Consider the following 13,795-nt stretch of genomic DNA (forward strand, 5'->3'; position numbering starts at 1 on the left):
ACCCGACGGCGCCGGGGCCGAAGCGCCTGGCCCGCGTGGGGACCCAGTCGGGCCCGCTTGGCCCGAAGGCGCCGCAGAACCCGACGGAGGAGCAAGCGACCTCATGGCCATGAGGAAGTCTGCAACCTCCCCCGGCGTCGCTTCCTGCCCAGGGACCGGCGGCTGTGGAGCAGACCGCGACACCTGCGGCTCCAGTGGAGCCGCGTGGGCGGTGTCGCCCGAACCCCCGGCCGCGTCACGCGAGCGTCGGGGGGGGGAGTCAGAAGACTGATGATGTCTCTTCGACTTTTTGTGCCTCTTACCTGAGGACTTCGAGCCCGAAGACCGATGACGACTCCCGGAACTGTGGTGGCTCCGGCCCCGCGACCGGTCCCTCGACCTGGAGGAGGAGTGTGGCTCAATGGTTAGAGCAGCAGACCCTGATGCAGAGTTCTGGCCAGGGACCAGGGTTCAATTCCCGCCTCGGCAGGGTCTCGAGATCAATTTCCTCGGACCTGTTAATTCTCGCCTCGGTGCCTATTCTAATCACTGGCCCCATGCTGCAACTCTGGGCAATAGCTTGCTTAGCCTCCACACCGGCCCCAACAGCGCTAAGGATGCCTGGCTTCACCCTGGGGGTGCCCAGGAGTGGACACTTCACAGGGAAAGCCAGGTGGGGTTCCACAGCAGTATGAGTATCAGCGCCAGGAAGCCGCATAGGCGACACCGCAAGGTGACAGTGCGCTCTATAAGTACCATGACATTTACATTTGACCTCCTTGCGGACCGGGACCTCGAGTGGCGCGGGGCGGACTGCCGAAGCTAGAGTCGCTTACGGGACCGCTCCCGTCTAGCCTTAGATGTCAGGGCCCGGCAGTCGGAGCAGGACTTGTCGTCGTGGTCCAGGCCTAAACAGTGCAGGCATCGGCGATGGGGGTCGGTAACCGACATCATTCGGTTGCAGTCGGCGCAGGATTTACACCCGGGCATCCCTACCGGCATCGTCTGACCCGGGCATCCCTACCGGCATCGTCGGAGTCGAATAGACTTCGAAAAAGGATCAAAAAGGATCTCAAAAGGTTACTCAAAAAGTGACTAGGGTACAACTTTTTCCAGATCTGCGCTAGCTGGCGCGGAAAAAAGAATGGACGTCAGCACGCGGATGCGGCGTCTAAGTACTCCGACGACGTCATCACTGCGCCCACGACGGACGCGGACGACGCCTACTGACGCGCATGGGTACTGCTACGCAAAAAAAATCCAGATCCAGTCTGACGTCTGGGGATAGTCTAAGGTAAGGAATCTATCACTAATGTCTTTCAGATGCGATTAACAGTATATGGTGCTGGAAGGTTGTCATTACGAACTCCCCAGCACCATAATAGCTGCACTGAAGACTGACAAGTTTGATATCAAACTTCTCATCACATTAAACTCACACTGATGCCAGTGTGGGATTTAATGTAAGATGCACTACAGAGGGCCCCCTGAAACCTAACCTACAATCCACGTCTGGTCTGAGAGGCTGCCTAGGCTGCCACACAGCAGCCGTGGCGAGCCCCTGCTCTCCTGGGCCTGCAACAATGTACATCCTGGGCGAGGTGTTAGGCCTCCTCCCCCCAGGATGGGCAGGGGGAAGCTTCAAAGGCATACCGCCTTTGTGAGCTTCTCCAGACCACTTGCTGTACACTCAGCAACTGGCCCCTACCGGTTCTGACCCTCATTCTAGAGGGAAGACTGGCGGGAAAACCTACGCTAGGAAAGGGGGGGTACTAGCCGTGCAAACTCCACCCCTCAGGTGGGAGAGTCGAGGTGAAGCACAACTCCGGGCTCCGGCCATCTTGAAGATGGGGAGCCCTGCCCAATTAGAGATAGGCTCCTGACCCCCTCCCACATGAGAGCAGCAGGATAGGGGGTGTACTCACCCCAGGACAGGGACCTATTGGTCCCTGCCCTTCCCCTACCTGTAACGCCCCTAAATGTAGTATTTAGGGGCACCCTGAACCTTCCTCAGATCCTGATTTCGAAACAAGAAAGAAGACCAAGAAGAAGACCTGCCGTGCAGCTGCTAACAAGAGGACGACACCAACTGACTTGGCACCAGCCCTAAAGCCCTGTTGATCCTTGAACCTGCTCCTGCTAAATCCCGGCGTCTCCTGCGGACAGCAACCTCAAGAACCCCAGAGGACCTGCCTGCATTGACCCTCTTAGAGACTGGGACTCCCACGAGCAGTGGCTCTGCTCCAACAGCAATACCCCTGGTGCCAGCCAGGAACCGCGAATCCAGCCCACTCTGCACCCGCCGAGCCCGGCCTGTGCCCAAGTGGAGAAAGACCCTGAGGACGTCCCCCCGGCGTTTCTGACATGGAATCCAGTGCACAAGGACCCTCCTCGACGACCCAGACGACGCCTGCAAACTCAGAACCAGGGACACCTCCTACCGCGACCAGCAGAGGGTAAGATTTCCCGACGTCCAAAGACACCCCGGCACCCCCCGTCCTCCTGTGCTCAACTCCGGCGTGGCTAACTACCCTCCACGATCCCAACTTACCCCTCAAAGTGTTGGTCGCTCCAGATGATCCACCGTCCCCGGGCCTGCAGACTTTGTTTCCTCTTCAAGATCTCCATTGAATAACATTGAGCGCCCGATGGCTCAAAAGCACCCTGCACCCAGCCTCCCGAGTGCCCCTGGCAGTGCAACCTGTGTCCTATCCTACTTCCCCATTTGCCCTGAGCAAGTGACCAGGAGCCCAGCTCTCACAGCCGCGTGGCCTGCTAGCCAGCAGCCACCAACCGAAGGCCCCCTGCCTTTCATTGGATAACATTGGGCCTAACTAGCTCTGCACCCGGCTGCCCCTGTGCCGCTGAGGGTGTACCAACTGTACCTACCTGACCCTGGGCGACCCCCGAGTCTATGCCCAGAACCTTAACTCTGCCAGTTGAGTACTTACCTAAAAGCCGATAACTCACTTTTCTTCCGTAGGCTAACATTGACTGGCTTCACTCAGAAATTCTTCCAAGTGTGGAGTTTTAGAACTTTAAAATATTCACCTAAAATCATCCGAACAACGAATTCCGATTTGCTCACCTGTTATCAGGAGAGACCTCAGTGCTGCACCTTTTAGCCCGGCACCAACCCTGAAAAGTAAGTTTAACTGTACTTACCAGTAACCTGAATTTTATTCCATAGGAAACCATTGACTGTTTTTCTGTGAAATTTCCTCTGTCGATTTTTGCAAATTACAAATATTCTTTAAAAATCGTACCAACTACCAAAACGTAATTACTTACCTGTCTTAGATAGAGATTCCAGTGCTGAAACCAGGAGTCCAGTACTGAATTACAAAAGTAACGCAAACATACTTTACCTACAACTTGAATTTTTTTCCATAGGAAACCATTGACTGTTTTTCTTCAGTGTCGATTTTTGCAAACTACAAATATTCTTTAAAAATCGTACTATCAAAACATAATTAGTTACCTGTTTTAGATAGAGGTCCCAGTGCTGAAACTAGGAGTCCAGTACTGGATTAAAAAAGTAACGAGAACCTACTTTACCTGCAAGGTGAATTTCCTTCTATAGGATAACATTGGAAATTTCAGCTGAAAAAGTTTGTCAACTTTTAAAATACAATAATATTCCTTAAAAATCACTACTGTAACCAAAACGCTTTTACTTAACTGTTTACAGCTCATGTCCCGGGACTGAATATAGGATCCAGTCCGGTGGTTAGAAAAATAATGTACAAAGTAACTCATTGCATTTAACCAGAAATTGAGCTCAATGTTGCATTGTGTTTGACATTGTGTTGCCTATTGCAACAACCTGTAACTATTGTATTCAAAAAGTCTATTGCCTATTTGAAAAGTATTTAACTAAAGTAACTCATCATGAGAAAGTATATTTTGATACCTTGTTGGTTCTAAAATAAAACTATATCTTTTGATACAAAACCATTGGCCTAGAGTTCAGTTCTTAAGTGTGTGAGACCAATTTGCTGACTGAGTGTGTACAAAAAATGCTTTACACTGTCCTCTGATACTGCCTTACTGCTCTACTAAGCTACCACTTTAGAGAGTAAGGTTATATCTAACTTTAGCCTCTGCCAAACCTCTGGGGACTCTATACACACAATGTACCTTACTTTGGTCCAGTATATATAGAGCCACTTTCCTATACATCTCAAGCTGCAAAACTATTGTTACAATAGTTTTTTCTATTGCTGCATGTCCCTATTCCTAATCCACATCCTGTGCGACTATATAGCAATACAGGGTCGCCCGTAGGGTAGACTTTATCCTTGCACCAGGGATCACCTCCTGCCTCAACAGGCTAGTCCTAAGGGTCTCCCGCTCCAAAAGGGGGTCGGAATCTGAATGCACTGACCTGCCAGGTTACTGACGGTGGGGGAGGGGCGTACAGCCATGGATCAGGTGACTTCTTGGGTGTGAGAGGTGACCTTGTAGCAGTTTAGCAATCTTGCCAGTCTCTGGATGCATGAAGAACTGCGTCTGTCTGGTGTCGAACATTTCTGCCAGTATTTCAGGATGGGAGCCTCTGATTCTCCTGATCAGTGTCGAAGGTAACCTCAGCGTCAACATAACACTATCGCAGAGGCACTCTCTGCACCAGTTTCAGTTATAAGGGGGGAGGTTCGGCACCCGGCTCCTACACCTGTTATGGCCATCAAAGCACAGACTTCGGTTGACTCGGATGTGGCTCCAGGTCTAATAGTCATTCTGCCTAAAAAGCGAGCCCACACACCACTTCAGAAGCCGGTCTTCCCTGTGCCCTATGACACCAAAAGACACCCATGCACCCGACGCCCCAGTGCCTTCGGTGGCCCAACCGGCTGTGTCCAGGCATCCCCCAAGAACCCAACTTACCTCTCCAGCCGGTGGTTGACTCCAGGAATCCTCCCTGACCAAGCCTGCAGCATATTTTCTAAACTGAAGATCTCCATTACAAACCACAGGGCTCCCGACGTCTCCTTGACACTGATTCTGGTCACCTCCGTGTCGCTGGTGGTGCAGCTTCTGTGCTAATTGTTGGCCCCTGCAGTGCCAATTCTAACACCTGGAGCTTTGCTCCAACAGCCAAGTGGCCTGCTCATAAGCAGTCTATGACCTAAGGTGCCCCATTGACCAACATTGGGCCCCTGCACTCTCGACACGGCCACCCCAGTGACGCTGGTGGTGCAATTTGAGTGCCTAGGTCATAACCTCCAAAAGTCATACTTGTAAGTCGTGTACTTACCTGTAAACCGTTATTTCCCATAGAGACCAATGTATCGAGTTTTCTGTTCCTAAAACTAAGCATTGGCCTGTGTTTTGTGTGGGAGAAAAGTAACTACCTGAAACCTGAAAAAGTCTTACTTACCTTGTATTGCAGGATCCACGGTGTGATATCTAGGCATATTACCCAGAGTAGCTGATGTAATCGAAATGTAATGCAATAGTAATAAAATGTAATTTCTAAGTAATTTAAACTGTTTGTAAAGCATATACAAACCTGTAATGATTGCAAATAGATTCCCAATTGCGTTTCTGTGTAAAGTTTTACAATTTAATGTACATTTTACCTACCCGTACCAAGTCCTGCTTGGGTCTAGAAATAAAACAAATATACATTTTTTATACCTACCCAATTGGTCTGGATTCTGTCACAGAGTGTGTGTAATCAGTCCTTGATTGAGTGAATACAGTAAATGCTTAACACACCCTCCTGATAAGCCTAACTGTTTAACCACACTACATCAAAGATAGCTGTCAGTGATTATCTAATTTACCCTCTTCTATACCTCTGGGGACCTCCTGGACTCTGTGCACACTATACCTTACTTTGGTATAGTATATACAGAGCCAGTTTCCTGCACATGGTCAGTGACTTTTCAGCAACAATGCCAATGCAACACCTCTCCTGACTGGCTAAACACTTTCACACAAGCAATACAGCCAAGTCCCACGGCTATCTTATCAGTTTGGGTGCTGACAGATGCAGTCTAGCAGGGAAAAACACAGCAAAGTTACATTAACATTCTTTCAAAGGCAGAGGTCCGAAACTTCCTCCACATATTCACCAACTATGATACTAATATTCTGACATCTTTGTCTTGCGTGACAGGATGCTAGTAAAGAAGCATGGTGGCTGTTTTCTTCCTTAATGGCAGGGATAGCTTATGACTAGTGGGTCCATCAGTTAATAGCTTAGAGCTATGCTCTACCATTGTTAAAGAACCTTCTTTCCCCCTACACACACACACCCAAACAACGTCATGACAGATCTGCTTTTTGCCTCAAAGAGTGCATTTGCTTCCTGGCTCTTAGAGAGGTTAGGGATGCTATGCCTACTGCCCAGAAAATGTTGAGGTCTAGAGCCAATTCTGGACTCTGGATTACTTAACAAGACCCTAGAGAAGAAAAGTTCAAGCGGTTCGCCCGTCAGCAAATCCAGCCCTTAAGTCTCAGGACTGGGTAGTCCTTCAGAGATGCTCGTTTCTTTCTAGTACAGGCAATAGTTGTGATTCAATGTGGGCGACTAGCACTTTGATTACAGTGCTTCCATTGGGCGGGCCTTAATTCTAAGAATCTTCCCAAAACTGATAGTAGAGAGGCTGAAGCAGCGAGGCATCAACATCTATCTGTACTTGGACAATTGGATAATAAATAGGAGCTCCTTGCCTGTTCTTAAGCAGACCCTTTTCTCTAGTCTCCTTTTCACTGTGTTGGCTTCACAATCAATTAGAAGAAATCCAGCTTGATCTCACTTCTTCAGTTCGTTGTAGTGGTGCTAAATACTTTGAAGATGTGTACCGTACCACTACATGAAGGTCTGATGCAAATCCAAGAAATGGTCAAAATATTCTCATTTACTAAGGCAACCAGAGAGCCATTCTAACCTGATAGGCCCGATGGGGTCTTGTATTTTCCTAGTGTTGTGGTTTTACATAAGACCACTTCGGTCATCAGGACAATGCCAATGGAATCAGTCCTGTGGCCATTTGAAATATTGCATTAATCTGAATAACGCATTCTGGGGTCTCTGCACAGGTTGACGATTCTCTTCCAATCTTTTCAAATGGGGCAATCAACAAGGTGGCCATTTTAAAGCGAAGCTCACATAAGCCTCCTGACTAAATCATGAAAAATAAGCTTAATACAGAAAAACAGATTGATTTCAGTCTTCATCACATATAGGAGATTTAAAAAAAAAATACAGTGATGATTTAGTGTACTTCTAAAACTTAAAACATTGCTGCACACACTGCAATGTAACTGTTCCACAGAAGGTGGAATGAAACAGTAAGCATACACTATCAGGAGGTGAGAGATTATGAGATTATGCCTGTGGGTGGGACTAGAAGCCCTCTGTATGTATATTTTGAAGAATTAGTAACAGGACGAGGGCCCCTAGAAAGCAAAATAGTTGCATTTTCAGCAGACCATTTGTCTGACAATTAAAAAAAGGAGGTAATGGTGGCAGGACATACATAAATACTAGGAGTGGGTGGGTTGAGTTTTTCCCTGGGAAGGTTCTTCTCGGATCCCAATTGTGGCTTTACAGAATAAGATGGCAGCACGTACGACTCCTTAAACTTGTCCTTTTGTCTCACATTCCTGTAACAGAAAGAACACAGTGTTAGAGAATGAGATGCCCAGACATGTAAAACAGAAATCAGTAAGAAGGGATGGGTGAAAATGGGCAACTAACAAGGGACTAATGAGGATTTGGATGAGGTGGGATTTCTTGCTTGTTAATGGGACAAGGTGTCTTTATGAAACCTTTTCAACTCCCAGAGAATTGGGGACTATTGTTGGTATTAATTGAGACTTCGAGTAGCTGCAGCTGTTACAGACCTTCTGGGATAGAACAGAGATTCCAGCAAAATTCATAATGGGAAGTTTATAAAACAAAAGATAAAAAGCAATATTTGAAGTGGCAAAGAGGGTAGGGATGAAGTGGAAGGGAAGGCAACGTATATGTAGCAGTGCATCACTGGTTGACGGAGCTTCGTTTAACAAAGTCACTTGGGACATTTGGAAAACCAGTATTCCCAAGACCTTGGAAATGACTGGAACTGAAAACTGTAAGGGGTTCCACGTCCCAAACAGCCACCCGTTGTGCCACTTAACTGTCAAGCATAGATACGCCTAAAGGGATTTGCCTGTTTAATCCTTCAGAAACAGGGCCGGTCTTTCGGCATAAGTGCACCTGTACACGGGTTTCACAACCTTCTTTCAGAATTACATGTACAAAACGGCCAGTTAAGATTTATGTTTGTGTACCAGAATGTAGTGAATTCAAACCAAAAATGTCATCAACTGTTGCGAAAGGACCATTTACTTTTAGGTCTTTGGTTTAACAAACGTCCAGGTTATAGCGGATATGTTTTAAGTCCAAGTGAAGGATTGTCAAATAGCCTGATTAAGGTGTTGTCAGTAAACAGTTCATAGATCATCAGCAAAGAGCCTAGTTTGTTTACCCTCACTTTTATACTGGTATTTAGCAATCTCGATATGGATTCTGGCGCTATAAAAGAGAAAACTGGCAAAAGCCATTATAAAGAATTCAGAGGCGCAAACAGTTTGGTGGACGCAGAGTTACATTCCCTCCACTGGAGGAAGGCCAAGTATAAACTGTCTAAGGGAAACTAGTGACCACGTGTCTCCATATCACCAGTACATCCAATTTCGAGTCACAGACTGATTTTACAAACAACTGTTTCCTGCTCCGTGCAGTCCAGTTACGTACTAATTAGAGCTCAATTAGCAATTCCAGAAGACACTACCCGTCAAAGGAAAAGTTGGAAATAAACCCCACTGAACCCAAGGGAGTGTGTATTGAGGGGTTAATGTCTGACTGGGACTGGGAATAAAAAATGTACAAAGTCAATGAACTCTTTAAAACCAAAAAAATTAACTTTCTAGTTGAAGGGTAGGATTAGGCAAACACAAACTTGTAAACATGATCTAAAATGCAAAGCAGGAAGATCAGACTATCACCTGTATTATATTCCATATAGGTACCATAATATAGGCCGGGTAACTTCATTACCCTTCACCTATATTCTTCCCTACATTACACTTGTAACGGTTTACAGGGACTGACCTTTTACCTAGATACAACACTGTATTCAGAACGCAGGTTTTCACCTAGTTCAAAATCTCATACATTATGCATGAGGATTCTTGGAAGCACAGCAGGACAACCATCTCCTGTATAATATCTATGTATCTATAGTTCATGCCCGACATCATCCTTAGGCAGACACAGTAATACAGTGAAGTAGGACCCCTGGTGGACCTATGGGTATATATACACATCACATCTGGCTAAGATAGAGCAGAGGAGACCAAGACTTCCCGGCCGACACACTGACCAGAGACACTGAGGTTCCTGTATGCAGACACTACAGCTTGCAGTGGTCTAACATCCCCTTGCGGGGTGTCCAACCTGAGACCAGGACCGGGTCCCACAGTCTCTCACTTGAGGTAATGGGGTTGCCTAAATCCTAGAGGGATTCTTGGCTTAACACCTATACTCATTCTAGGTACATTTGGTTAGAGAAGCAACGTAGGAGTATGCATCTTTTATCATGCGTTTTATATATTCCTATTTAATCATGATTATTGTAAGATGGTACAGCTATACCATCCATTTACCTTTATAGTACTGCTAATCATTTATATCTTATACTGTCTAACCGTTGTTGCAGCTTATCTATTCTACACCAGAATAACAACTGTTAAATAAATTCTTATTGAAAACGCCCAGCCTGTTTATTCTAGGCATCTCTCGGAGACAAACCAAGTAAGCACAAGTGACTGAGCGAAAAGTAGTATATTGTTTCCATGGTCCTGAGGGATCAGGGTTGTCATGTTCGATGGTTGCCAAGAACTATACTCTCCTTGGTAAGAGGAGATTCTAGTGGCACTGTGAGCTAGTTGGTACAAGAGGCTAACATACTCAGTGGGGGTGTTCAGAATCAGTCTGCCACCAATCCTACAGTGTATGCTGTCCAAACGTGCAGATCCTGTATAATTATTATAGTAGCTACACGACACCTGGTGTGTTGTACAAAATGGTCAAATTAAGCACAAGAAAGATTTCTTCATAGACACTGCCCAGCTTGTATACCAGGTTACCCATTCTACTGTGTGTGGAGCCACACATTCCTCAAAGCGAGAGATTGTAACTGTACTAGCTCAGCCAGGATTATCAATGGATATTTACATATAGCAAGCCTCCAAAAGGAGGCAAGCAGTTCAGTGACCAGTTACAGCGTTAATGATTTAGCTTTAAAATAGGAACATTAGGGAATCAGCCCACAGCTCAGGCATTCCAAAGTGAAGTTTAACAAGTAGATGCAAGATCGATATCTACATTCTAAAGCAACAATGACACATGAAGGGAAGCTGTTGGAGCTAAAATATCAAGACTTCAAGTCAAAAGATTGCAGTGGACTTCAAATATAATAAGACAAAAGAACCTCTTCAGCATTTTACTCTCTGTCGGAGGACATTTAGGAGAAAGTCACCTTGCGGTACAGACACACAGTTAAAGCAAGAATGCAATACAGCTATAACTTTCACATACACAATCCCATGCATTAAAAAACATTCTTAAGGCTTGGCCACACGGGGCAGGGGGGTGGTATCAACAGCCTATTCTCAAGGGATCTGGTTTCACTAGACACATCTACCTCCAAGAGGAGAGTAAAAATAATAAAAAAAGTTAAGTTGGACTTTCTGGCTCCAACCACTAGATGGCGGAATGCTTGGCCACACAAAAGAGGGTTTAACCCCTTCCATGCTGGGCCGATTCTGCTCCTGTGCTGCAGATTTCAGCGCGGGTGCGGTCATGACGGCCCCCAGCCGTCATCAGCACACGAGCACTGTAGTGCATGACGGCTGGGGGCCGTCATCAGCATGCAAGGGGTTAATAGTCTACTCTCGGGGGATATGGTTTCACCAGACTCTCCCATCTCCAAAAGGAGGGAGGGGGAAAAACCTGAAAAGGGTTAAAACAGGTAGGGCTTTCCGGCACCTACTACTAGATCGCGGAATATGCACAGCATGTAAATGTATGAGATTCATGCTGCAAAACCTTATTGTGGATATTTTCAGTAACTGTGCTCCTGACTAAGGTTCACAAACAAAACCAAACTACCATATTGCACGGTTGTTCATTACATAACTGTATCCCACACAACAGAAAGAAAAGACCTTCTAAACTGAGATCTTGATTTTGGTGGTTGGTGAGAATGGCCCTACTGGTGGGAAATCACATGGCCAAGAAAGAATTTGGAGCAATTCTCTTGCATTGCACAAAATCCGGTACAAAGAGACATCACTTGACAGCACAGACTGAAACAGGTGGTGTTGGGTGCGTAGAGAAACCAGTCTTTAGCTATCATAGAGGCGACATTTTCACCACACATCCAGAAATGTCTAAAGGAAGTGTGATATTTGTTGTTATACAGATGTATGTGCTGTATGGATTATGTTACCCAGTAAGCATTGGTTTGTGACATGTAATGCTGTAGATTCACATGCTTTGCATATTCCTGCCATCTAGTGTTGTGTCCATATGTGTGCAAGTTGTTTTTCTCCGTAGAACTCCCCCGGTAAAGTGACTCCTCTCAGTGATATTGCTCGTGGGCATCAACTCCATTGTTAGATTGTTTTCCCACAGTCGGGTGAGAATGGAGTGTAAGTTTTAGTAAAACAATGACCATGCATATAATAGCATAAGTAAGGACTGCAATGGCGACAGGTGTCCAGGGAGAAGGGTGGGTGCATGTGGACCTACAGCACTACATGCCACGAACAGATGCTTAACCTAATCCGTTCAATGGTATGTGTGGTTGTAGATACACATGGTCTGCTTACACTATAAAGCAGTACCCTCAAAAAGCGGTGGTGAACCTGTAAGTGTTGCAGGAGTTTGAAATGGAGTACGCAGCACTGTTTGTTCTACATTCGCTGTGAGAATGATCTGGGGAACAGGGTCAAGAAGCAGCCGCCCTTTTGATAGGCTCTGTGTATTACATCAATGAATAGAGTGATGTGTGCAGCAGTCTATCAACACTAGATCTTGTAATTGATCCTGAGACCCTTGACTCGCCAGACATTCTTGCAACGGACGCATATGGAGTCTCACATCTGGCACTAAAGCAACACTAAACACCATCATGCTTAGAAGTCGTCGTAAGTATTTTGACATGTGTTGATTGGGGTAAAATTGATGTAGCAGTTGAGCGATGTTGTGAATTCTGGCTGCATATTAGGTAGGCTAATCCAGTGTATTGAGAACAGCCCCTAGATTAGGTTAAATCTGAACACTGAAGATGTGATTTCGGGATGTTGATTGTAAACCCCAATGGATGGATAAATTGAATAGTGGTCCGAGTGTGTTGTATGCACTAATGAAGCGTACTGGCTTTAATCAGTCAGTTGTCCAAATACAGCAAGACATGAATGTCCTGTCTACGCTAATGTGCTGCAACTATCGCTAGACATTTGGTGAAGATCTTGGGTACAGTAGTGACATGGAATGGAAGCACTTTGAATTGATCATGTGTTCCTGCTATGACGAACCGGAGATATTTTCAGTAAGCTGCATGTAGCGGGATCTGAAAGTAAGCGTCCTTTCAGTCTAGTGGAGACAGTCGCCTTGTTGTAATAGAGGAGTTACAACTTGAAGAGTAACCATGTGAAAGTGCTCTGAGTGGATGTATTGCTTTAAGAGTCTGGGGTCCAGTATGGGCCAAAGTGTACCATCTTTTTTGGGAATGTTGAAGTATAGAGAGTACACTCCTGAAACTAATTATGCTGGAGGAACAGGCTCTATGGCTCCTTTCTGCAACAGAGCCTGTACTTCTTGTTTGAGTATGGTGTTGTGCTGTTTGGAAAGTATGTGCCTGCAAGGGGGATGTTTGGAGGGGTTTTAATTAGCTCCAGACAATAACCGTCTTGGATAATGTACAACATCCACTGGTCTGTTATGGTTTACCAGTTGGGGGAGAAACATTGTAGTGGTCCCACGACAGATGTAAAATGGTGAGGGGAATGAAAAACAAGTAACCGTTTGGAAATGGAAGATGTGGCACGAGTGGAGGCACCGCTACCACTTTGTTTATAAGTATACCCTCTGAATGTTCCTTTGTAATATCCTCTTGATGGGGAGGTGTGATGATGTTGCCTATAAGGAAAGGTAGAAGCATGTGAGGGTTATGTTTCATTACCCTGTTTGTATGTGTGGCATCAGAAGGAACCATGAGAAGTTGGGGTTCGAAGCGCCCCTCAATAATTTGGCAAACTCTGTGTCCCTAATTTTTTCTAGTGTTAGCTCCACTCGGGGACCAAACAGATGCTATCGGTCAAAAGGGACATTAAGGAGTGTCTGCTGTACTTTTAGCTTAAAGCTAGATACACGTAGCAAAAATGTTCCTACGTAGCAGTATGCTTGTATTTATGCCCTTGGCAGCTGGGTCCGCAGAATCAAGGGCACATCTGATGGAGTGGTTTGATGTTAATTTCCCCTCTTGTACAATTGATGACTTTTTTTTGTACTCCTCAGGAAGATGTTGGAGGAGTTAATCCATCTCGTGCAATTGGGCCCTGTTGTACCTTGCTAATAACTCCTGAGTATTGGCAATTCACCAGTGATTGGCTGACTGTGCTGCCACCCTTTTACCTGAAGCATCAATTTGTTTGGCTCTTTGTCAGGTGAAGGGGCATCTGCTGATGTCTGAGAGTTTGCTAACCATAAGCGAACCATCAGCGAATCTGGGGGAAGTTGGCCTTCAAAGTA

At 45.9% G+C, this 13,795-nt stretch overlaps 1 protein-coding gene across 9 annotated transcripts in view; it reads right to left on the reverse strand.

Annotated features, from left to right (window-relative positions):
• Positions 1–13,795, reverse strand: part of KDM6B (lysine demethylase 6B) — a 960,064-nt gene that overhangs the window by 64,874 nt on the left and 881,395 nt on the right. For all 9 annotated transcript variants that reach the window (XM_078670455.1, XM_078670453.1, XM_078670454.1 and 6 more), the window contains one exon: positions 7,470–7,596. In XM_078670455.1, coding sequence (XP_078526581.1) covers positions 7,470–7,596 — 127 coding nt within the window. The remainder of the gene's footprint in view (positions 1–7,469; positions 7,597–13,795) is intronic.

The sequence above is a fragment of the Lissotriton helveticus genome, chromosome 12 (assembly GCF_964261635.1).
Source record: "Lissotriton helveticus chromosome 12, aLisHel1.1, whole genome shotgun sequence".
NCBI lineage: Eukaryota > Metazoa > Chordata > Amphibia > Caudata > Salamandridae > Lissotriton > Lissotriton helveticus.